Raw genomic sequence first — 27,528 nt, 5'->3', positions numbered from 1 at the left:
TTCAAAAATAATAAACATGACTTATTAATTAAAAAAAACAAAAAAAAAAAAAAAAAAAAAAAAAAAAAAAAAAAAAAATCGCATTTCGCATTTGTTTTTAAATTTCTTGTGAGCTTTGAGACAAACCTTTTTTTTTTGCCTAAGATAAATGTATTCATATTGATGATATAAGCAGGCATGAGAATTTTCAGGCTTTTGCCTGAATTCAGCAGTTTTGTTGTCCAAATTTACACATTTTTATTTTTTTCAGCCTGTTTTGGGCCTTTTAAGGCCGATTTCACATGGCTTTTCAGGCAGTTTTCTAAAAAGCCATTCTCATGCCTGTATAAGACGCATTTTACTATAAGAAAGAACCAAAGGAAATTAAAATTCATTTAAGGATCAATGTAATTAAACATATTAAGAAATACATTTATATACAGTATGTTACAATAATGAGATCAGTCATGGTAAGCAGACATAATTTACAATGTCAGTCACAATATTACAATTAAAAAATGTTCAAATTTTTCTAATCTTCTCAGCAATAACCCTGATGTTCTCTTTCATCAGCTGCTGTCTCCGTAAGTCTTGTAGTCATAGTTGCACCCATGTACTTCTCTATGACGATGCTGAATGCAATATATTCCTCCACATCTGCAGTCTATTCCTGTGTTAAGAAATAGGGAAAAATTGAAACAAAATGTTGAAACTAAGTTACCATGCACACAAAGATATATCTCAGTTGAGGCAATAATAGTGTTCAAGTGTGCACTAAATATGTTGAAAGATCTCAAATTTAATCCAGTGCAGATTTTATTGTAGAATAAAAGTTATACCATATAAAAAATATACCATAGCTCACTCATGAGTTCATCAGTTAGTAGAGCATGTGGCTGTCTCAGCAGGTACAAAATGGATTCACACATTAAAAACTGAAAATTGGCCTAAACATGCTAAAGATGTACAATGAAAAGCTATTGGCACATTTACTTCAGTACAATTTACTGTAAACTCACCTAGGCCTATCGGTACTTTCTTCCGACAATGTGCACATCTCTGTTTCTTTGAGGGTTTTGGGGTGGTTTTTGGTTTAACCTCTATAATGGTGGGTGTGCACCCTGCATCTGAGTAAAATGATGCTAGACTTTCATTCCGGCTCTCCTTTGTTATTGGTGCTGTGTCTTCAGCTGAAAGAATAAAATACACAGTTGGCATGATCAGTAGATTAACATTCAAAAACATTAAAATCCAAAAACATCCCATTATGTTTGCTTAAATGTCTTTTTCTTTTTGGCGAAGTTTTTTTAGCTAATTAAAATCCTTTTTGCAGTTTCTTGGTGTAGTCTATAATTGTATTTTATTGTCAGGATTTCTATTCTATGTTCTATTGGTCACTACGATCAGCAATTGAAAATTCTTTATCTTTTGCAATGATTTTTTTTCCAAGAAGAGGATTACCCATACACATAAGACACAAATGCAGATTAATAGTAATAGGGTAGAAGCAAGGGAGGGGAGCTGTTCCCTTCCTTCCTTCCTTCCTTCCTTCCTTCCTTCCTTCCTTCCTTCCTTCCTTCCTTCCTTCCTTCCTTCCTTCCTTCCTTCCTTCCTTCCTTCCTTCTGCCCGTCCTTCCTTCCTTCCTTGTGGGATGCTGGCTGCTGGATATTTTAGATTTTTATGCATTATTTGCTTATGTTTGACCATTTTCATCTTACTTCCCCCTCTTGAAAGTCACCATAGCACACAGAAAGTCCTGATTATGCCACTGATGGGTGAGTGCATCTTGTGATGCTGGTAGCAAACGTGCAAACACTACATGTGATTTAGTGATAGCAACTGTGAATTATGTCCCATTCAAGTTGACTTGGTGTTCCACAGGTCGCGATTTGACGCTAGGCATTCTAGCACTTCCAATTATTATGTTAACACTGGGCACGCTAACACTTCTGATCAATATATATCAGCTGGTCGCTTTTTGAGTAACCAAATACGGATGCATATGTCACCAAACTTGCTACACTTGTAGCAATTTCTTAGTATGACATCATTTATTATCCTTACCTTGTGGAGGTAGCACCATTGGTCTTGGTGGTTCAGGTGTGTCCTGATCTCTAAGTGTAGTAGTTCTGAGAGAATCTTCGTAACATTCAGAACACATTGCATTATCTTCATCTGTAGGAACTCTATTACCACATCCAGTTGAACATGTCCAGTTGTTCTGAAACACACACACAAAAATTGTATAAACTTTCAAAAATTTCTTAAAACATTGCATAACTTCTCTATTCCTACTGTAATGATATAGTGTTAGATAAAATTCCTCTAAAAGGGAAAGCCAGCCTCAATGTAGAAGAGGTCTTGTAATTAGTTTTGGTCAATGTGAAAGGCATTTTAGGATCACGGCTTACTACATCCATGTTACATGACAGTCCACCAAACCATCAACGGTGAGAACATGTACACTGAAACGGCAGAAAACATTATCTCCTAATCTCATGTCAACTCTTTAATTCATTATTGTTCATTATTATTAATTCATTATTGTTCTCTAAATTGTTCTGTTCTGTTTTTTGTTTTTTGTCTTTTCAGCTTTTTACCCACGATATCTCAATTTCCAATTTTTAATACCATAACTTACGAACTCAATATCTTCGCTTAGGAATGTCCGATTTTATTGGGGAAAACGGCGCTTGTGGAGCAAAATAGCTCTTTATGTGAAAGCCTCCAAATTTATAAGCTGTCAAAAGATGTCTGTTTTTGACATGATACGCCACATTTCTTAAAGACCCATTCAGTGATCCCAGCGCAAGAGTAAAAAAAAAATAAAATTGTTTATAAATTGCTTAAAAGAGAAGGATAGGCCTAAGTCATTCAAATTGTCATTTGGTATTTTTGAAATGCCAAATTTGGCAAAAAAACGAAGAAAACAGCAGTACTGACGAAGTTCAAGCCCCGCCATTCAAATACAGCTAATGTAGCTAATTTTAGATACTGTCAGTATCTAAAAATACAGATTCGTGTAAAATGTCTTATTTTGTCTTAAATAGGCCTACATGGCTTTCGGCTGAACCATTCACAGACTTAGCACATCTATGTAATAACAAAGGTACGGTACCAAAATTTTGATGATTTTTACGATCGTCCGGATGAGCAAATCACTGAATGGGCCTTTAATATTATCTAAAAATACAGATTCGTGTAAAATCTATGCACATCTATGTAATAACAAAGCTATAAAGGTACGGTACCAAAAGTTTGATGATTTTATGGGCCTTTAATATTAATAATAGATAAGCTGCCTTTAAAAATATTATTGACAATGTTGAGAGTAGGAATTACCTTGAAAAATGTCTCAAAAATACAAGATGCCAGTTTTATTCCGGTCTGAAACGATCAGACAAGATTTTAAACATTAATAACATCATAAACCCAAATCGTGAAAAAATCACCCCGGGTAGATTTTTGGCTATTTCTCCATTTACGATCCTGCCCAAAAGTGTCTGCTTTCGATATACCACGTCACAAATACTACACTGCACTGACTGCAGGTTTTAGTTAAAAGGGCATTTCGTGATCCACAGCATCATCCCCCAACTTTTCTCAAAAAAAGTTGAGATTTTTATATCACTGGAAACCTCTGGCTACATAATGTTTATGTGCAAAATATTTCTTGCAGATTAATTAATTTAGCAAAGGAATCGTGAAATTTGAATTTCGTTCTGGTGCACCAAAACGAAATTACAACACATAATCCACATAATCATGCATAACTCGTAAAGGCAAAATCGGAATCAACTGAAATTTTTTAGAATAAGCTTTTTTTGTGGATATCTACTGAAAAATGTCATAAAAAGAGGATGCTAGGATCACGAAATACTCCTTTAATTCGCCATATAACATAATATAAACTCACCAAATTACAACACATTGTCTACACATAATCATGCATAACTCGTAAAGGCAAAAGCGGAATCAACTGACATTTTTAGAAAAAGCTTTTTTTGTGGATATCTACTGAAAATGTCATAAAAAGAGGATGCTAGGATCACGAAATACTCCTTTAATTCGCCATATAACATAATATAAACTCACCTTACATGTACATTTTATTTTAAAATAATTTGATATTAATTACAATGTATAGTTTACTATATGATAGATGGTGGCAAGCACATTTATAAAGGACTGATTACTCACTGCAATCTTCACTCTTGTGTTTTTTGACTGTAAGTTTATGAAACAAATAAAAAAGATAGAAAGTAGCTTCACTTACATTATGTGTCATTTTATTTATAACATAGAAGTTATTAAATTAATAAAGTAAGACAATTTATTTATCTATAAGTGCATGTCAAATGGGTACATTGTTCAATACTATAGGCCTATGCATAAATTATGCCCACATGCATAAATTATGCCCATATTATAGCTAGGCCCTAAAAACTTTATTTTGCATCGGATTTTTCCCGTTGAAAAGACAAAACTGATGTTTATGATAGCAACTTTTTCATCAATAGCATTTTGAGTCATATTTATCCATAAAACGACACAGGATAGGATAGATAATTACTTTGACATCAATATGGTCCATATGATGAAGATTTTGATTCTTAGATCTGTTATCAACATGATATCACGCTGTTCAGTGGTCAAGGACCCCGGATCATAGGTGATGTAATTTTCTTCTGCTGACCATATGATGCTGTATATTAACTATTATTGTTATTTGTTACATTTTAGGCCTATACCTAAAACTTTTAAAGTCATATTAATTCAAACATAACTTTGGTAATACTCACTCGTTTTCATTCGTTGAAATGGCAAAACATACTTACTTTTCCTGGCAAATCGAATTACAATAATTTTTAAAAATTCCACCGCAAAAAATAAAAAAAAATAAGTCATTCCAATACCAATAAAAGTTAATCTCTTGAGCAAACAGACCGATCCCAGAAATATATACCAGCCCGCGAATGGGCTGGCGAAAAAGAAGAATTTCAGACAAAGCTTAACAAAAGGGGTAAGGATATAGAATTTCAGTCCAAGTTAAAACCCAATGAAATCTCGGGGCTTATAATAAAAGTTTTAAAAAAAGCCTGTGATTGGCTAATATTACATAAGCAGGGCGGAACCTTTCCTAGCTGCATGATGCTAATCAATCACTTGCCGTGGGGAGTTCGATTGACAGGATCATCTAGGTTCTGTATTTCTGGCTTTTTATTATACTTTCTTGAGGAAAGCATTTTCTGTCATTTTGCCATGAGAAATTTATAGAGTTAAATTGTGTACACTGCTTAGGCCAAAAAAAAGTCCCGACTGTAGAACTTTTTTTTTACTTTTTTCCCAAAAAGTCATAACTTTTAGTCTGAAAAACTGAAGATATAACAGAAATGTTGTAAAATACCATTTCCTGCATGTTTCCCCCGGTCAGTCATCATTGTTGAACTTAAAAATGCAGTGTTTTAAGTCTGCCAGACATGTACAATGCCAAATAAGGTAGGATTAACCTTGATTTTTTCTTTGGTGGAGGTGGTTTTACATATAAACAAGTACTTCACATTATACTTTTGGTACTTGAAAAAAAAGATATAATTGAAAAAAAGAAAAGAAAAAAAAATAGATGGCACAGTTGTGTTTGACCAAACACGAATATCTATGCCCGTGTTTCCCACCCTAACCCCCTTAACCCACCATGACACTCTTAAACCATGACACCCCGTAATATGTTTAAATTCTAAAATGACTATCTGTATACCGACTAAAAGAATTAAAATAAATAAATTATATTAAAATCAAGGAGTATCCCTTTAATTGCATTTGCTGTGTAAACGCTTGAGGGCGCTCCACCTTAAATAATGCAATAAACATGTTCCATGCAAAAAAAAAAGTTTTAAAAAGAAAATATCTGATTACCCCTTTAAGCCCTAAACGGAGTGTCCCTTTAAGTGGTTAACCCCCCCCCCCTTGCTTTAACATTTCGGACCCTTCTGCCTATCAGAATTCTCAAGCAGGGCGTTGTAGCTGCTTTATTTACTGAGTAACGTCCGGCCCTATGTTTTAGCGTTTGGGGCCCTGGGGCCCATATTATGTGACATATGAGGCTCCTATATAGTGTGATGTGCCCTGAGTAATTTAATTTGATGATTTATCTTTGTTTACAAAGTTACATGAGTGATGACATTTTGGGGAATTCCCCTCTCAAATTGAGCAAAACAAGTTGAATCATATCTAATTTAGAATATTTGGAAACCCCCTTCAGATTGTAAAGAGATGACATCATATATGGGGGTCCCTCAGGAAGTGATGTAATGGGATTTCCCCTCAGGAAGTGATGTCATGTGAAAGGTTTATGTTATAATTAAGACTTTGGAATTCCCCAGATTGAGCATAATGTGAAGGCAGTAAATGGCCCAGAATAGAATGGGGTTTTTCCAAGCTTGGTATATAATAAGAAAATGTAAACAATGATTCACAGTTGATAGTGTTGATCTGGGCTATGCTTACAGTCCAATTCCTTGAGAGTAAGGAAATTGCAAACCAGAAATATTTTATGTAGTCAAAGTACTACTATTTGCCAGTGTTGTCGGAGAAGATCTAGAATACGCCAAAGAACGTTACTTCTTCCAAGAAAGGAAATATATTCTTCTGTCGACTTGCTGAAGTCTGGTATTTTGATTCAACGCAACTGTCAAAATAAGTGGGGACAACTGCATCGCAGTCCTGCTTCCTGAAGATATTGTGTGAAAGGTGGAAATAGCACCAAGTTTGGAGAAAGCAGCGCAAGGAGTTAAATTTGGAGAACTGCGCAAGGAGTTTAGCATTAAGCTACTTGCAGTTCGCCATTATACACTATGTGGGAGAGCCTCGAACTGGCAGCATACATGAAAGGAAGAATTATGTAACCTTACACAGAACGTTATGACTAGTTCAATTCCCATTCATGTATGCTGCCAGTTCGAGGTTTCCCCGCACATAGTGCATAATGGCGGAACTGCAAGTAGCTTAATAGGAGAACGGCGCAAGGAGTTTAGCATAGGAGGACGGCGCAAGGAGTTTAGTATAGGAGAATTGCGCGAGGAGTTGTAAACGTGTTTGGAGAACACCATTTTAGCGTAAGGATTTTATACGCAAGGAGTTATCAATGCAAGTGTACAAAGGACTTCGCTGATTGTCGCAGGACAAGTGAATAGGGATATATTACATCAGTCGTCCAGAACATTACAAGAACTTTATGATCACCAAGAAGAAGAATGCTGGCTAAGTACAAAATAGATAAAGAGTGATTATATTTGATTAATGTATATGTGCATTTGTAGTCATTATATTGTACCAAACGAAACTTGCTTTCAAATAAAGACTTAGATTTTGTTAGCTTAAACGAACAGTGTATTTGTGTTGTGCATTCGTGTGAGTTCGGGTAAAAGGTGATTTTGGCCTTGAGTCAAGTACGACTCGTAACAATAGATATAACAATATAATGCTGAAGACCTATTAGTGTACCAAATCTGAGCACTGTAGCTATTTTATTTTCTGAAAAACGGCCGGCCCTTTGTTTTAACATTTGGGTCTCTGGGGCCCCTAGCCTTGCACATCTGGGGCCGAAATGAAAAATAGGCACATCTATATGTTAGGGCCTATACGTGTGCCACATAATATGAACCATAGTGCCCTTGTAGTTTTAGACCTAGCATTATCAATATGTTGCCCCTTATTTTAACATTTGGGGCCCTGGGGCCCATAATATATGACATATGGGGCTCATGTAAACCTGTAAATATTGAGTACCCCTGGGGCTATCAGTGTGCCAACTCAGGGCCCTGTGGCTACTTTATTTAATGGGAAACTGCATGCTTTGTATTTTTACATTTGGACCCTTGGGGCCCGTGACCTTTGACCTCTGGGGTCAAGACTATCCTAGGAAATATCTAGGGGCCATGGGCTATCCTTGTACTATAAAGTTTGGGCCATAGGGCTTGTTTAGTTCCGAAGATATGCTGTAATAAAGAAAAGACTGGAGAAGGAGAAGGAGAAGAAAGAGGAGAAGAATCAAGAGCATAAGCAGAATATCTATGCCCCGTTACCACGGGCATAGATAAATACTTTTCCCGACTGAACGACCCAACTTCTGAAAGTGATCTATAGACAAGCAAACAATTTATTTTTTTTGCCTTATGTTCATGCCATCTTAATCAATCAATCAATGTCAACTAACTTTTTCACTTCAATCACATTCTCGTGCAATCAATCAAATCAATGAATCATTCAATTAATCAATCCATTAATCGATCAATGAATCTTGTTTACCTCATGACAACTGTTCTGAGATGTGTCAGTAGCATCCAGCCAATCTGTAGTTGGTATTGGAATGCTATAGTCTTCTGAATCAGGTCCTCTACAGCCTTGGTAATCAAGCCGCAACAGTCTATCCCTCTCTAATCTCTGCTGAGCCCTCTCTAGTAGTCTCTGATAGTACTCAAAGTTACTGCTAAATCTGCACAAATGCAAAATATTGAATTTTTTGTGTTAATTAACTTGCCATTTTTAGTTCCTTCTTCCATTTATTAAATTCAGGGAACTTGGACAGGATGTTTTTATACAAAATCTCATAGAGAGAGATGAAAAAATGATGGTTAGTTAAATGAGCCAAATTCAGAACAAATGAACACACTGTTGCTGTAAAATGGCTTGTAGATCTTAAGCTATCATCTTTTCATGATGCTGATCATGACATTGCTGCTGCTGCTGCTGATGATGATCATGATAGCTTAAGATCCACAAGCCATTTTAAAATTAAAATTATCCTTAATTTATACAAAGCCAAGGCGGTTCGCATTAAACCACAAGTCTGACTGTTTTCACGACCGTTTGCTTTCACGATTACTTTTGGTAACAAAGAAGTCAAAATTTAATAGCAACTTTATCCGATAGTGTGGCCCAGATCATCTGTAAGTTTACATATCTGCTCTATAATATTATGCATAATAGATATAAAAGTAAGGGCAATTGAGATATTACTTTTAAAAATCTTTGTGTTCATTATGTGTTCATCATGTATGTCCACATAAAATTATGGTAGCAATATTACTGTATCCTTTTATTTCTCACTGTGTATAGTATACACCTACCTCTGAGTGCCTGAAGCCTCTGTGCTGGTAGCAGTCCTCTCTCTACAATCATCACTCATACAGTTTGAAGCCTCTGATGATAGCTCCAAAGTTGCATCTCTACGGCTATCTCTACTTGAACCATCACCAGGTGGATTCTGTTGCATTGATGCTCCATTAGGACCTTGCATAGGATCTTTAATGGCCGGATGCTGGTTGGATTTACTGCCATTTCCTCTTGCACCACTTTTCACTTGTGAATTTGGGGCATCGGATATTGTATTTGGAAAATAATCTTGTTCATTTTGTTTCATTGCTGCCAATTGTCTGGATGATTTACATATAGTTTGTGTTTCCTTTGGTGCAGCTTCAAAAGGAGGACAGTTCTGAGCTTTTTGGAGCTCATCACTTTTTGAAGGCTGATCTTTTTCAGAGTCAGTGCAGAAGGGAGGTCCAGGTAGGTGTTGAATACTATGTAAACCTAGCAGAGCCAGAGTTTTTGTGTCTTCAAACTCTGATGAAATTGTATGATTTGACAAGGGTTCCCTGCCAGAACACAGTCCAGAGTCCAACGTATCATCGTATGTGTCTGATGTGTCTGTTTCCTCACACAAAGGAGTCTTGTCAGTTTCTTTGTCTGACATGTCTTGTTCAGTGACCAAAGTCTTATCACTTTCAGTTTCTTGATCAGATACATTGTCTCCACTGTCATCTTTCTTCATCCCCCTTTTCCGTTCATCCATGGTAATATGAATTGTTAATAAAATACAGGAAATCTACAATCTTATGCAAATGTCAGAAAAAATGGGTAGTAGATCTTTTTGATGTTGGTGCTTAACATTGGTAAACTACAGAAAGAAAAACAAAACAATGAATGAAATGTTTTATATGAAGTACAGAAACATTTGCCCTATTGATGATATGACAGCAATGTTTATAAACAAAGGCAGTAGACTGGTCTATTGATAGGCTTATCTAAAGGATATGACCATGATGACCATCCAACTGGTCAATAACCTTATTGATCTTTATCTGATATAAAAGTATTATGTATCCATACCAACAACAACAAAACAGGATGCACCCACATATGTTGCTGGGTAACAACAGCCAAATATTTGGTATGTTAAATAATCACTTTATCACCTGATACTCTCCTATTTGATGATTTCAAAATTAAAATTTCCCTGTAAGTAGGAAATTTGGACTCATTCAATATAATACACCATTAAGGTTAGTTAGACCCAGTCCACACTAATATATTTTCGTCATTGTGTCAAAATTACCCTTTTATGATATGATTATGATACATGAATGCTGAGAGCGTCCACATGATCAGCACCTCGCCATCGTGTCGTATAAATTCTGGTTATTACTAGTCCATTCAGTAAACATATATACAGTGACAAAATGCGTACACACGGGTAATTTTCATCTGCAATTATGACACGATCATGCTAGAAACCGACCCAATGATGGATTCGCGAATGATGACACAATTGTAGTATGCCATCAACATTAAGCAGACACACAGTACTTATATCTTAATACGATTATGACACAATCATAATCGATGGGAAAAAACACATTCATATGGACCGGGACTTGGAGTGAATAGTGATGACCTGTGGTGAAAATTGTTGTGGTTATTTTGAAGTGGGCATGACGGAAATTCTAATATTCACAGTTACACTTTTATAGGTCTTGTAGTTCTTTTCAGCATGTTGAGTTACGATATAAAGAGTGCTGAAACAAAACATCTTCATAAAAATGACACATATCTCAAGAAGAATCAGTAGGGCCTCTAAACATAAAGCAATTTTTGAAAGTGCACAACCATGACTACTCCAAGTCCAACATACCTTAACCATTTTTACTTCCAGTATGTTTAAACTTTAATATTCCGAAATGAAGGGGCTATGCAATAATTATCTGCCACGGGTGGGTAAATTGAGTAGTCGGTTTAAGTTAAATAATTTTTATTTTGATTCAACCCCTGGGGGTTCAACAAGGTATCTTGCATATTTTAATGTGTTCACACTATAAGTTACTATTATATTGAAGATAAGTTTTTGTTTTGTTTGGTAAGACCACACGGGGGACTGTAAAAATCGCACCAGCCAAATTTACACGCTACAGAGCCTGAAAAAAAAAATCCCGCGAACCACAAATTGACACACGTATGGGTGCTGCCATGGGGTGCTAACGGGTGCTAACGGCAACACGGGGGGTCGCTGAACGTGTCGTCAGCACATTAGCATCCTATGCGATCAATAATGCGTATAGGGCGCATTCAAGTGTCAAGAAGGGTCAATGGCCCCTTCCACACAGTAACATACTTCTGAACTGAGTGTCAGGGCCCTGATAAGACCATCAATATGTCATATCTATTTATAATCCATATTCCAGTCATTCAGACTTACTGTTTTGTTTGATCAACCATTAAAGTGAACAATGCATTTATTTGTATTCAATTAAAGCCATAATGTATGATCTTATAATAGGAAATTGGTTAATTTTTTTCAAACCTGATTTTTTTTGCATATTTGTAATGTTTACACATGTCCCAACTTGCACCTAAATGGAATCGCCAAATTTGTTGTCTTTGTAGGTCAACAGAGCAAAGTTCGACATATTATATAATATAATATAATAATATGTCCTCCCATAGACCTCTGTGTTAAATGGCCAAAATAACCAGTTGGGTTTCTTTCACTTTACCTTGTTATTTCAACCTAAAATGGACAGTTATTACTAATATTATTTCAACATTTTGAATAAAGAATAACAAAATCAAAATTTGACGGAAATCGTACATTAAGGCTTTAAGTACACTTTATACAACTACAAATTTATTAGCAACTAAAAGAATTACAAATGTAGTTTTAAAATTAACAGCAAGGATGAATATTCTGTACATGGATAATTGTTTCAAAATGTCACTGACAAAAGCTGCATTACTGGTTTTCAACAATTTAATTTGTTTATAACTATTTTATTGTCTTGTATATTTTCCAATATATTTGCACCAAATATTTAAAAATGTTTGTAAACTGCTGCTAACTTTAATATCATGCTTATTCCAATTGTATAGCACCTTGTTAAAATATAGGCATGACCTGATTTTATCCCATCAAAATTGAGATTATTGCATATGAAAAAAGCTTATATTTTTTCTAACAATCCCAGGAAAATTTAAGGCCTGAGATTCTATATGAACAAAAATATCCAAACCGCTGGAGCAATTTGACTTCAAAATTGGAATCAGATTGTTTTTATGATATGCGTCATGTAAAGTAGAAAACATAACAGCCACCCACCTTTAATGCTATGAAAATCTCCTATGTCTCCATTGGATTCTAGTTAACATTGGCTTACCTTATTACATTAGCATCAAAATCAATTAACTCAAGTCTGACAAAATTTTGCATGATGAAATAATAGCAAAATATTGTATCATCATAGGATACTAAATGATAGGTAAAGAGTTCTGGGTCAAATTGTGATACAAGTCTTGTGCTGCCTTGTATTAATATATTTTATAAACATTAGGCAAAAAAAAAATTGTGTGTGTTGCCCTTAAGGGAAGGGGTATGAACGTTTGGACAGTATTTATTGTGGGACATTAGAGCACATCAGACATATCGAATTGCATTCTGAATACGAAGAATGGCCTTCTGATATCAAATAATTTTAATTTTTTGAAATTCGCAATGTAATACACATTTTATGGCAAATCATTAAAATTGATATTTTTGATATTTAACAGTACTTTCAAGTAAACTTTATAAATCTGATGATTTCTACCTAAAGTGTATGTAGGTGGGATGAAAAGCCCGACGATCAATTAAAAATTTTGACCTTTCGTATTGAAGATATGGATTTTTTTCCCCAAAACACACAAAAAAAATTAGGTCTTTTGGGGAAAAAATCCAAATCTTCAATATGAAAGGTCAAAATTTTCAATTGATCGTCGGCTTTTCCTCCCAGCTACATACACATTAAGACTATATCATTAGATTTATAAAATTTACTTCGAGGACTGTTATATCTCCAAAATGTGAAAAATATAAAATTTTAATAATTTGTCATAAAATTTGTATTATATCGTGAATTTCATAAAATGAAAATTATTTGATATCAGAAAGACATTCTTCGTATTCAGAATGCAATTCGATAGGTCTGATGTGCTCTCATGTCCCACAAAAATGCTGTCGAAACGCCAAAACGCTCATTCCAGTTCCCTTAAGTGGGAAAAATGGGAAAGTTGGGTCGTTCCGTCGGATGTCTTTCTTTTTTTTTTTCTTTTTTTTAAACCTTCAGTTTTTAAAATCCCCTCAAATATTTTATTTTAAAAACAATGCTTTTTCAATTAGGAGACATTTGTCAATTTTGACTTCTGGATACTTGTTCATCAATTTATGACTTGAGTCTTTTCAATAAAATATTAATTTTAAGTGAAAACATTGATTTTTTGAACAAATCTGTAAAAATCATCATTCAAAAAAAAATTGCGACCCTGCTTTTCAGGATTTAGGGTCGGTCGATTGAGGGCAACACAACTATTTTTTATGCCTTATTATTGAATATTGATATAGCATTTTTGTGAATTGGACAGAGCTTTTGTACACATGAATGAGCTTTGAACACCATGTTTATTCAAATTACACTAGTTTTCAGAGGAGAACAGCAGTTTTTCTTCCCCTTGGTGAATGCACACATAGCGTAAACACAGAAGTATACTTAGTATAGTCCTGATTCAATCATAACAACAGACCAGTAATCTGATTGGCTGATTATGCATCAAAGCAAGGAGCACTCATGAAGGGAATACAAAGCTTGGTGTATGTCGCTCATTAACAGATCGCACAAGTAATCTGATTGGCCGATTATGCATCAAAGCAAGGGGCACTCATGAAGGGAACACAAAGCTTTGTGTATGTCGCTCATTAACAGATCGCACCCGTTGATCAGAGCAAGAGAGTGCCATGCTTCTCTGGAAGCTACTGTAATATCCCTCCCTGATAAATGATTACAAAGGTATCTCATTACATAAAATAACATATTTTAATGCAAAAAAAAAAAAATACTAAAGGCAGCCTTCGGATATCCCATTTACACCTAAACTCATTGGTTTTTCATAACGCCAGACAAAAGGCATTTGTTCACCTTTTTGATTTCCTGATCTCTATAGATCTATTCAAAAACGTTTTCCACAGGTCGGTAAAGGCCAACAATGTTCCTTTGTGTGGCGACTTGCAACCATGACTACGGATCCTTCATTATCAACATCAATTCGCAGAAATCGAAAGTAAAATATAGCAATGCTGTTGTGTTCCACTTCTAAATAGTACACTGCCACAATGTTCAGGTGTTGAAAATCAGAAATGAACAAACAAACAAACAAAATTGTAGAAGATTCACTGTGATATCTCTGCAGTCAGACTTTATCATATTTATTAATAACAATTATTTACCTATATTATGGTCCGCTATATTATATTTTTGTTTGTTAAATTTTGTCAATTACCAATTTTGGAGCAAATTCTGGTGGATGACATTGCAAATTCTAAATCGCTTTTGTGGGTAGTTGCATCTGGCGTTATTGCTCAATGCTCAGTTCACCATAGCAGTGTAAGACAATATTACCATATAGTGTGTTTTGTTTCATTTGGCAAAGCATCAAACAACAAGAATTCGTGTTGTATATTTCTGGAATAGGGAGTAGACAGGAAATCTTGAGTGTGCTGGTTTGATCCCAACCGGTTTTGATTTTTTTCAGTCTCTCAAATTATTATGTCTGTTCACCCGATCTTTATGTTTTAATATGCATTCCACATTCATGATAAAGGATACATGCACCTATTTTTGAGTATTTCCGAAGATACACTTTTTGTTAATTAAAATATTTTTTTTTCAAACATAGTGACCCCAAAACAGTTCATTTTGGTTTTAAAAGTTAAAGAACATTCAAGGCTACTATATAACATCAAAAAATTAAAATAAAACTATTTTCCTAAAATGTTATATTCATTTTAAGTTCAAATTTCCGAAATTCGAAGATTTCCGAAGGAAAATATACTATATCTCCGAAGGGAAGGTGGTACGATGGTCAAACCACCACCAAAATGTGCATTTTTATTTACCCACACTATAATGTTATACCAATAACTCAATTTCGGCCAGGGGTGGACGTAAGCCCTTTGCATCTCAGCTCTTCATATTGTAAAGCATGAAATGATTGTGTCCATGAAAATTTCACCAATTTTGTGAGTGCACTTGATTTGCAAAATTTTCATGCATGCAACTATTTTTTCTTCCTGTAGGCCTTTAAAGGAAATACGTACAAATTCACAAAAATTTTGTGTCACAGAAACATAGGTTCTCTGAGAAATTTGAATGGCGTGAAAATATCATGCTTTACAGTATTCAAAGCCCCAAACACAATTGACACAGCCATTGTGCCAATCCAGCTTGAAATGTGTGTGGGGGTGTGTTTGTAAATGCCGTCAAACGAGGACCTACATATGGATACACACCGTAAAACTAGGACACACCTCCAAACGAGGACGGTCACGGTTTGAAACTATGACCAGGATGACGTAAATGATGCAAATATGCATATAAGATAGCTATGTATAAGATAGATCCCCCATAGGCGGTATAGGACGGGTCTCGGTTGGATAGTAAGTTGTCTGGTGTGTTTGTGAGAAGTCGATTAAAAACGGGTGTGTAAGTCCTCGGTTAGATCCTCCTAAAGTCAAGGTCCTCATTTGAAGGTATTTACAAACAGGGGGTGTGTGGGGGGTAGGACATTCAACCCGAATTGTCAAAAAGTGGCTGAAAAGAACAAAAATGGGTCATTTTGACAAAAGGTGGTAGGGACATGTCCCCCCTGTCCCTCCGGTCCCCCCGGATTGACGCCCATGGACACAATAGATCTGAAAATCTTTTTATTTCTGTGATATCTGATGAGAGTAAGAACTAGAAAGTTGAGTTCTAAATACTTTTCATTATTTGGATGTAATTTTCATTGATATGAAAAATGACAGATCACAACTCTACAAGGTTTCATTCATAGTTTAGTTTATCCTTATTAAACTAAACTAAATGCTAAACGAAAAGCATTGCAGCATCATATAATTAAACGATAGCGGTGGAGAATATATAGCATTTTTGGTGTTGTTATATAACTTGAAATTGAGAAGTGATTACTGCATGTAATGGATATTTGTACCTAGTACATTCATCTGTTCATAGGCAAGCCTGTTGCCAGGATTTTTTTATAGGGGGTTCTAGTTCTAGTTGAATACTTCTCAACGCCTTATTAGGGCCAACCGAGAAGGATAGTAGTTGTGTTCACATTTTGAGTTACACCCGGCGTGAACTTACGCTAACATTGATAAAAATTCCACAAATATTTTCGCTACTCCTACCGCGTGTCCACACCTAGCCTACTCCTAGCACTACGCCGACCAGTTCCACCAAGCATTCACTTCTGGTCAGCGTAAACATTGGCTACCACTTCCGGTGTTTTCTGTGACCTTTTTCAACCACACGGTATGTAATGTCTTAGTTCCGACCAACAAAAGGTCAAACTTACACCGGGTGCCAGGAGTAGAAGCGTTCACATTGCAACTTACGCCTGGCGGAGGTTACACCCAGCTCGCTACTCCTGACTTTTGTCAGGAGTAAATCGTCGGACGTATGCCTGGCGGAACTTACGCTGACCATTGTTCACACTGCCACTACTCCTGGCAGGGCCTACCGCTACTCTTAGCAACTTGCGCCGACCAAGTTCCGCCGGGCGTACGTCCGACAATGTGAACACAACTATTGGTGGGTACGGATTTTTAAAAGTTAAGACTTTTCGAGCGCAAAGCATGAGCATCAATGGGTGGGGTGCAGAGGCCCGACTTAAGGCCCCTGGCGGTGTCCAGAGGCGAAGCCCTGGTGAGGGTCCACGCCTACTAAATAAAGCACAGTGGTTTTAGGCAACATGGACGCTAATTTTAAAGGAAATCTGTACCATAAACTAATCAATGGCTAATATAGTTGTATACCCCTAAATTAAACATACCAGACGGTCTATATGAATTTCGAATATTCCTAACAAAGAAAAAAGCACTTTTAATCCTTCGTTACATGCGATTCATGGAAGCCGCCATGATAGCTGCTTGCGAATCATTTCTGCCACAAGCAGTAGTGTAACCTTTCACACAGACCCACGGCGAGCGTGTGTTGCTATGTCATTCGTGACCCCACAGCGAATTTTGGTTTTTAGTGCTATTTTTACTTTTCGTTCTCAAAAGACATTGTTGATCATAAATATTACTTTAAAATACATTTTTTTATGTTCTTCTGTAGTTTTATGGGTAAAAATTGTCGCGTTTTTTTTTGGAACGAATGTTGAATCTGAACTTTGGTAGTATTCGCCGTGTCACCAAAGTTCACGAGGACAAGGCTTGTGGCACGGATTTCGCTGGTTTCAATATCGGGGTACCGTTACAGCGTAATAAAAAATACATCGGGTATCAATATGGCCGCCGCCATGGATTGCAAAATGACCGTTGATCGTCGTAAGGAATTAAGATTTTCTCCTTTATTTGTACGTATATAAGCTTGGGACTTTTACTGTTTGTCGTTTTTATTATTACTGCAACTATATAGCCATTGATTAGTTTATGGTACAGATTTCCTTTAAGCTAGGAAAAGGCAGTTCTCCGCATCAATTTATCACTGTAATTTCATATCTGCTGGAGTATTTAAATGATTTGTAAACATGCAAAACACAATTGTCCAACAGGAAACATAAATTTTCATAGGCATGTGAATAAACATGGTCGTAGGATAGGATAGTTAGTTTGTTTCTTTTTTTTTTTTTTTTTAAAATTTTGTTTCATGGAGGAGCATCCATCCACCCCGCCACCCCCTGGCAATGGGCCTGTGCATAGAAAAAATATGTTGGTAAACTACATTTTGTAAATTGCCAAGCTACATTGATAATTCAGTGTTAAAGTGAGAACTTTTGCCAGTGGCTAATATTCCCAATGGTTTTCCCCCATCGCATCGTAAAGTACATAACCAATCGTGAAGTTGTGAGCACCCTTTTCTCATAATATGTAACTCTCAGATGCCAAAGGTTCCAGTTATAAGGAACCGCTTATGTACACTTATTGTCCATCAATAAAGTTATTTTCATTCTTGCACATCCATATTTTCAACCACTAGATATTTAATTCGCTTTCGAAAGCAATGTCAGTGCTTTTTTGTGGTTGCACCACAAATATATGCTACATGTGAGCCTGGTACTCGATTTGATACTGTCACCAATGAAATTACAACATTTGTCACCTGAGGTGAACCAAAGTATTGAGACTCAAGTCTGATTCAGACTCCACATCGCAACATCGTGTGATCATGCTTTTTTACACTGTAGTATCGCACAAAAATTTAAATGTACGGTACTACAAAAGTAGTCATGATTGCGATTAAATTGTTGCTGGCCTGTTTTCATTCATCCACACTGAATGCTGTCCTTGTTTTTCAGCAGCCAATCACAAGCTTGCCCAGACATGATATCACAAGAGAGCGCAAAAAAAGTTGAACAATTCAACTTCAAGAAGCAAATCACATATCGCACGCATGCTCTATGTGTACTTCTCTTTTCATAAAAATCAATTTTGTGATATTTTGGAATATTTGAATGACATTCGCCACAATTGGCATGATTAGTATAACTGCAAAAGCGACAAGCAATTCATAGATTTTTTTCTGCGATTGCATGCATATAACTTTTCAAAAGTGATGTATTGCGATCACTCAGCAATCCAGGTATGTTATATGTATGTCAGTAGTAAATCATGCTTTTTTCAAACAATTTGAAGGTGGGAAAAACTGGAGGTCTGATATGTCAAAAGCACTTCCATTGAATTGTGAGAGATGATAGCAATTTCTCATACAGTGCACAGAAGTTTCTTCTACAATTGTCCACACAATTGCAGCTGAAAATACTATACGTACCTGTTGCATTTCACATCATGATGCACATGTACATATTAGAAATTGAAACGGTATTGTCGTCGTTGATAGTATCACTATCTTTGGCAATTTTTCCTGTTATTAAACTGGGATTCTTACCTTCCAAAAGTAATTGTAAACAAAGTGCCATTTGTCACTCCAAATAAGTTGTGTTTATGTCCAAATTGTTTATTTTCACCTAGGAAACAGATGATTAATCTTATTATTATTATCCATTCGTTTTTATACATGAGTAAATATCGTGTACATGTATATCACCTGATTACAAACCGGTCATATCTGGTTCGTGACCCATGCAGTATTGTCAGTTTGGTGTGCATCACAGTCTTCCCACCATGCCTTGCGGTGCAATAATTATATGTTACCCCTGGTGTGGTGAATTCTCAAAATGGTCTGCCAAAAATTACTTGCCTCCCCTTGACATGTCAAAAAAGCTTTGCCCCTTTAGGCCTGCCAAAAAATATTTGGCCCCTATATTTTACCTTACCACCCTGGGGTATAAATAATTATTGTACCACGTAGGGGGTGGTGCAATAATTATGTGTAGCCTCGGGGTGATGAATTATAGGGGGGCAACGATTTTTTGGCAGGCCAAAAGGGGGAAGCATTTTTGGCAGATCAAAAGGGGGGGGTCAAGTGATTTTTGGCAAGTTGAAAGGGGGTAAGCAATTTTTGGCACAGATATTTTGGACACAGTTTCTATATTACGCCCTAAAAAGGTGTAGGAAAACATTAGGAACACGTTCAAATGCAAAATTTCCTGCTCGCAGTGTTTTAAATTCAGGTTCCCAAAAATCTTAGTGTGTAAAGGGGGAGGGGCAAAGATTTTGGCACATCAAAAGGGGGGCAGCAAAGATTTGTTGGCACCGCCAAAGGGGGGGGGGGAAGTAATTTTGGCAGACCACTTTGAGAGTTCACCCCTAATAACCAGTACATAATTTTTAATCTGAAATCTAAGACAGCTCAGCTGTTTTGACTCCCGCCAAAGTAGGCTCAGCGGCATAAATCCATCTTGAAAAGTTGGTGTGGGGACATTTGGCCAGAGTAGTCAAAAAGTGGGTCATTTTGCCAAAAGGTGGGGGAGGGGGGCATATCACAATTCCCCAGGATTGATGCCCATGGGTAGGCTGATTGTAGTATGCATATGGACTTAGTTAATGTTACATGAATACAGGCCTTAAAGTATGCCTGGACCCAGAGCTCAAATGAGCTCCTGCTCCCAAAGATGGCTCCTATTCCTAAAGTTTGTAGTGTAAAATATTGGACACACCAGGAGCCAAAACTGGGCAACCATGGGGCAAAAAAATAAATAAATAAAAAAGCCTGGGTGCCTGCTTAGTATAAGCCCCAGGGTGATGGACACCATGATCATGTATGGACTCGTGAAACGTACCCTAAACGAGTATTACTCAGCGCATGCAAAACATACCCTAAACAAGTCAGTGGCGTAGCTGCCGGGGGGGCAGGGCAATTGCCCCCTGGCAAAAATTTTGGGCCCCGCCCCCTCAGACCCTGCGCCCCCTAGCGCTATTTGGGCCCCCGCCCCCTAGCGAAGGAAAAAAAAGGGAAAAAGGAGAGAGAGAGGAAAAAAGAGAGGGAGAAAAGGGGAAAAGAGAGGGGGAGATAGGGAGAGGAGGGAAAAAGAGATGCGGAATCCATACGATATGCAATACCATACGATTATTGTCAATAAGCCTGGCAAAAATTGTCTATTTGGGCCCCGCCCCCCTAGTGCGGGGAAAAAAGAGAAAGGATGGAGAGTGAGAGGAAAAAGATGGGGAAGAGAAGGAAAATAGGCCTACGATATGTAGGGCCGTATACGATTATTATCAATATACTCGACAATATAGGCCTACTTGAAATGACTTCTTGAAGACAAAGAAATATAAAGTGTTTGAAATGCTAATTGCACAAAAGCACCTATAGGAACAGTATATTGACTAAAACAATAAAATGGTCAACCCAAAAAGAAAAGTCGAAAAAGGTTGTCAAGAAGGCTGTGTCCGACATGTTTCTTGTAGCATGCCCCAACCGAATATTTTCAGTATCGACACAAAATTGGCCGATTAAGTCATTTACCATTGAGCTATTTCAAACATGGGGCCGGATTTACGATTAGACCAGATGGGTACCGGGTCCAGGCCCCTAAAATAGCCTAAGGTATGTTCCCAAAACACCATGTTTTAACCGAAATATGGTAACATTGGTAAATTTTGCTTGGAAAAGTATACCCTTTTTCATGATTTTTGGCGTTTTTGACACCCTAAACAGGTACAGCGCTGCATTTGCCCAATGCTGAAAAACAGTCCTTTTTACTTGTTTGTGTACACGAGCATGGTGTCCACCTTGAAATACACAAGTACCCCCGTATAAGCCTTGTATCAATAATGACCATTGTGTGATTTTATAACTTTATTGGTTTGTATGCACCGGCACAGCTTTATGCAAAGCATCATGGGAAGGCATGCTATTCTGCTGTGAGTGTGCACTGTGATAGGGTTTTACACCTCTGAAGTCGCCCAATAGTTACCTTCCCGCGGATTTAACCAGCTGATCAGTACGTCACTTGTAAATAAACTATATATGTGTTTTTTTCAATGTCTGTCAATTCCCAAATAAAATGTTTTCTTATCAATAAATCTTCACATTTCGTATTATTAAACTTCTGAACTCAACATAATCAATTGTATTAAGTCATGTTGTTGTGAATGCATTAGCCCTAGGGGATCGAAACGACATTAAAGGGCAAAGGGCCAATAACATACCTATTAACAGACCTATTATTTATTTGGCTTTTATTTAACTAAAAAGCCACTAGGGTCTATATATTAATGCCAAAATTGTTCACAAATAAAAACTTTCCACTTTAGATCTAGAATTATTGACAGCAAAATTGCAGCAAAATTGAATTATAATCACATAATTAACCTTGCATGCACAATGAGAATATCAAGTTAAATATTGTGAAATTAAAGGGTTGTGAAGTTAACAAAATCATTTGACACATCGTTTTGATTCACAGAGGGCAGTGTTTATTTGTGTAAACAGATCAGATGATGCCTGTTTGCTCTGTAAGGTAGGCAGGATTTGTTTTCAAAGGGGGGGGGGGGCAAAGCGGAAAGTGACTTTTGCGGGGGCAGAGAGGTCAGCCCATTGGCTATGTCAAATAGCTAAAAAATCAACAGATCTTTAATTGGAATTGTTTGCTAAACAAAGGCAACTAGAAGGATAATAGGCCTATTGGTGAAGTATTTGTATCGCGACTTCAAGAGGGTCCATGGCAGGTTATGCAGGATACGGAAATGCTCTCGGTCTTGCAGGATCTGAGCATGAGGTATGATATTGGGTAAATTTGCTTTTCTTCCATATACGGTATTTAAAGCCATATTATAACATTTCCATAAACAATAGATTAGTATTACTTTTCCATAAAATGTTAGCTTTTACTGTCAGATATGTCCCCTTTTAATTTTAACTGAGGTAAAGCAAAGAAAATTGGAATTTACTACCAGCGCCGATGTCGTCAATGCGTGTCAAGCCATTTGGTTGTGCTATGACACGATCTTTTATGTGTGTCGCCATGTACATACTGTGTTATGAACATCGAGTACGCGTTCAACTAATATTTCCATCTTAATAATAAAACGACGGTTCCTGCATTTTATTTAAAATCTCGGATTGTGATTAAACTACAGCACTTAGAGTCTTATTTGTGCAGGGACAGCAGGGTATGTTAAAAAAAGTACAATATAATTATGTATTAAAAAAACTGAATTTTCAAAAATATTGAGGGCATCTTCCTCAGCAAATGTTATAATATGGCTTTAACATTTTTATTGAACTGTCACAGCAACAATATCAGGGACTTAATGAAATTACAATAAAAATCAATAAAAAATTGACCAACCCACCCTTCTGATTTTTTTAATTAAAGGGCAACACAACATTTGTTGGGCCTAATTACTGTTGAATTTGAAGGAGAATGCAACTTGCATCCCCAAGGTAATCATGAGAGCAAGCAACCCTCGTGGTTTGAGAACCGCCTTGTTTATTTTGGAACACACTTCAGCAACACAGCAGGTTAATAAAAAGATAAGACAGTTTCTTAAAAGAAATAGTTTAGTACCAATGATTTATTTCACAACACATTCTCACTACTAAGCCATGTTCAGACCTGAATTGTTACTCGAGTTAAATTTTACACAACCATACTTATTCCAAGTATAAATTGTCCATCTATTTGGATTCTAGAAGTAACTAGAGCAGTATACCACTGTCACCTGGGGTCATACCTTCTTTGAATGTCGAGATATAGACCTAAAATAGGAATATTTACCAGAGTCTTATGAGGAGTGACACCACCGGTGGGGGAATGTTTTCCTCCGAGTTACAGCCTGATTGGAGCAACTTCAAATGTGACCTGACCTTTGCCCTTGGATGACCTTTTGCGGTTTCATACTCCTCAAGTGTCAGGGATCATTTTCCCCAAGTTACAGCCCAATTGGAGCAACTTTGAATTTGACCTGACCTTTGACTTCAGATGACCTTTACGGTTTCATAGTTTCCAAGTGCCAGGTATTGTTTTCCCTGAGTTACAGCTTGATTGGAGCAACTTTCAATTTGACCTGACCTTTGACCTCGGATGACCTTTGCCGTTTAATACTCCCCCAAGTGTCAGGAATCATTTTCCCCAAGTTAAAGCTCAATCAGAGCAACTTAACATTTGACTTGACCTTTGACCTTGGATGATCTTTGCAGTTTCATACTCCCCAAGTGTCAGGAATCATTTCCCCGAGTTACAGCTTAATCAGAGCAACTTAACACTTGACTTGACCTTTAACCTCGGGTGACCTTTTCGGTTTCATACTCCCCAAGTGTCAGGGATCATTTTCCCTGAGTTACAGCCCAATCGGAGCAATTTTGAATTTGACCCGACACCCCCACCCATGCTGTCCTCCTGCACTTTCCCCCATTACCAAGCGAAATACCACTCCTAACACAGTTCTTGGTGCCTGTTACCTGGTCCACTTATACAGCAAATAGCCCCCCCACCCAAAAAAAAAAATCTTATGTGAGATCCACTGTCAGCTATCTTCCCCAAACCACACCACTAGACAATCTCAGACATGTCCAGTTTTGTCTTTACTGTGGTTAAGATTCTGCTTTTAAAATACTTTGAGAATTTAAGTTGTGGCTTGTCTACTGTCAATGTAGGTCACCATGCCTAATGATAGCTGTTCTATCAAATTATCTTGGCATTTCGAGATATGAAAAGGACCTAAAATATGAATATTGACCCAGGTCTTAAGAGGAGTGCCACCCCTGGTGGGGAAATTATTTTTATTATATTCTTGACTTTTATCTCTTTCATTTGACACCACTTGGGGGGGGGGGGGTGTCATACCTTTTTGGCACTTTGAGATATGAAAAGGACCCATATGAATATTGACCCAGGTCTTATGATGAGTGTCACCCCCAGGTGGGGAAATATTTTTATTTTATTCTTTACTTCTTCCTCTTTCATTTGACACCACTCAGGGGTTCATACCTTCATGGCATTTAAAGATATGTCCATTTCAGACCAAAAGGTTAGTGAGTGAGTAAGCAAAGTATGGAGTAAGTAAGTAACATACACTATTATAGGCTGATACCATTTAATGGTTCAGCAAAAATTAGTATCCTAGTGGCCCACACAACAGTACACGACTTCAGGGGTGGTAACCACCAAACTACCATGTCTTGGTTCATACCGCTTCAACAAAACACATTCCAGGCCTAAAATTTCACTGGGGTTATCACTGGGCTTTCACCTAATACCAATATCATTCTGATAGGGTAAAGTGGTAGTCTACTGTAGTAGACCATTTAAATTTATCATCCCTCTAATCCCACCATGGAAAATCCTCCAATCCTGTTCTGATCCAACAGCTATCTTATCCATGAGAAAAATGGCAGGGCAGTCACTGGGGATGTGGATGTGTTGTGTTTTATGCATGGAATGGTATGAATTGTTTAAAAAAGGAATACAAAGCAGTCTAGTAAAGTGGGGGATGAGGCTGTAAATCTGGTTAAGGGGGTACTACACCCCTGCCCAATTTTGTGCCTATTTTTGCATTTTTCACAAAAATTATAGCGCATTGGTGACAAGTAAGGTATGTATATTATAGGGGCAAGGACTACAACTACTGCACTGGAAATTTTATTTCAGCACAGACAACAGTTGTGGAGTTACAGTCAAAAATGAGGGAAAACCAATATTTGATCAATAAATCAATAACTACTTGCATTGAGTTGCTGAATCTTCAGTGCAGTAGTTGTAGTCCTTGCCCCTATAATATACATATCTTACTTGTCACCAATGTGCTATAATTTTTGAGAAAAATGCAAAAATAGGCACAAAATTGGCCAGGGGTGTAGTACCCCCTTAAGCATCTTTAAGGGGAAATATCCATCAAATGTGAACGTCCACGGCGAATGAGCCGTAAATTCCTCCCCCGGTCAATTTTGTTTTATTTTGTGTTTAAAAAATAAACATCATAATCTTAAAAATGGTATATCATTTGACTTCAAACGATATCCAGAAGCGGAGTTATGGTTAGTTAAACTTTGCTCCTTCAACAAAATTATAGCTTTTTCGTTTCTATGTCTGTCTCTTTTTCCACATTGGTGGCAATAAATATCAAACAGTCATAATTGGCGGTCATTTCAAATCATCCCCAAGTCAACGAGGTTTAAGAAGGTTCTCTCATTGTTAATTGTTGGTTATGCATACTTATACAACCAACCCACCACTTGAAAAGGATTTAGCAAAAGCAAACAAAGACCAGAGCTATTAAAAGTTCTATAGCCATGTAAGGTAGAAGCTTATTATCCACTTCAATAATAGGATTATTGATTGGTGTTGTGACTATCAAAATAAGACAGATGTCGCGGCAGCTTAAGTGACCGATGCATCGACCTTCGTATACATTTTACACCATAACTCAGAATACAATTTAGGGAATTTACGGCTCGTTTGTGCTGCCGGGTCACAAATGACCTATCTATATCAATGTGATTTATCTTACCTGGGGTCCACTTCACTAAACTTTTAACCCTTCTTAACTCAAGTAACCATTCGTAAGTTACGAATACCCTTTTGCTAGATATAACTTTACGAAGCGTTGGAGGATAGTCTGGTTTCACCATGTGCATTTCCATTACTTTGCAAAGTTTCAGCATATCAGTCCTTTTTGATGAGCCAAATATTTGTATTAGAAGGTCCCATAGAATATCCTGGCTGCAAATGTCAATTGTGGAATGTCTAGGGTGTGCACTTCGTAGCTGCAAGTCCCTGTGTTGTTGTTTATTGGTTTTTGGTATGATATGGGGCCGTAGTGGTCAGCGACTATAAATCCCTGGTCTTTTTTTCAATTTTTTGTTTATTTTCAGAGTTTGTACAAATTTCTGCTCCAAGAATAGCTTCACGAAAAGCTCGCCATACATTTAACACTTTATCCATACACACTGTTCCACCAGCTCTTTTAAGTTGAGTTTTCTGTAAGAAACAATAGATGAATGATAACATTTCATGAGTAAATGACAAGCATTCATATAATGATATGAGCATGCGCAAACTAGAATAACTTGAACAGTAATTGTTAAAGTCAAATTCGCGCAAAGATTCTTGTAAAACATCATGATCAACTGGGTGAATCCATATGGATTCGCGTAATGCATTGGCAGTTTACAGAAAGAAAAAACTATAGAAATGTTTTATATGTACCAAGTTTGCTTCCCGGTTTGACTATTTATACTTCGTTTTTTAAGCAACTGAACCCCCAAAATAACGCATTATTGGATAATTTACTTAAATCATTAATAATTTGTAGTACTATAATACTGATTTGAGAGGGCATTTTAACAGCAAAAACAGCCATTGGTTGCATGCCGATCTTTCGTTCGCCAAAGCCGCCATCTTGAATGACTAAATCAGACTGTATGAGGGCAGTATATTTTCAATCTTTGTGCAGCGGGAGCAGGAGGTAGTTCCAGTAACTGTAACTCAGTATACAGGTCCGTAGATGTCATTATGTTTATAATCCAGACTGAAGTCTTGCTGGCAGGACTAGAGCAGGAGGTAGATTTGCGTGAATCAAGGATTCTCGCAAAATTCTCTTGCGAGAATCCAAATGGATTCGCTCGAACTGCCATGGATTTCTAGGCCTGTACTTCCAATCATGTTTAACTTCTAACGAATGGTCATTAACGTAAAATCGATAATATATTTCCAACAGACATTCAACATCAAATATAATTGATTTTCCATCAACTGTATTTGTTAGATGATAAAAATGAATTAGAATAGATTGAATAACAAATACTTGTTGAACAAATAGTCCTATGTTGAATATTTGTAGT

General features: G+C 36.9%; 3 protein-coding genes across 4 annotated transcripts in view; 1 reads left to right on the top strand and 2 right to left on the bottom strand.

Moving 5' to 3' along the window:
- The window catches only part of LOC140164293 (DNA-dependent protein kinase catalytic subunit-like), a 209,920-nt gene that overhangs the window by 70,360 nt on the left and 112,032 nt on the right, over positions 1-27,528 (top strand). The window lies entirely within an intron of this gene.
- Positions 57-19,582, bottom strand: LOC140164290 (uncharacterized). Its single transcript, XM_072187561.1, has 6 exons — positions 19,228-19,582; positions 9,109-9,935; positions 8,288-8,474; positions 2,045-2,201; positions 999-1,169; positions 57-649 (listed from the first exon to the last, which is right to left on the bottom strand). The coding sequence occupies exons 2-6, from the start codon at positions 9,828-9,830 to the stop codon at positions 549-551; spliced, it is 1,338 nt and encodes a 445-aa protein (XP_072043662.1). The 5' UTR covers positions 9,831-9,935; positions 19,228-19,582; the 3' UTR covers positions 57-548.
- LOC140164292 (plancitoxin-1-like) overlaps positions 23,244-27,528 on the bottom strand; it is a 33,491-nt gene continuing 29,206 nt past the window's right edge. For both annotated transcript variants that reach the window (XM_072187564.1, XM_072187563.1), the window contains exon 8: positions 23,244-26,665. In XM_072187564.1, the coding sequence (XP_072043665.1) occupies positions 26,516-26,665 (150 nt within the window). In that variant the 3' untranslated portion in view covers positions 23,244-26,515. The remainder of the gene's footprint in view (positions 26,666-27,528) is intronic.

This window comes from Amphiura filiformis, chromosome 11, assembly GCF_039555335.1.
Source record: "Amphiura filiformis chromosome 11, Afil_fr2py, whole genome shotgun sequence".
NCBI classification, from domain to species: Eukaryota; Metazoa; Echinodermata; class Ophiuroidea; order Amphilepidida; family Amphiuridae; genus Amphiura; species Amphiura filiformis.
This window is presented reverse-complemented; position numbering and strand designations above follow the sequence as displayed.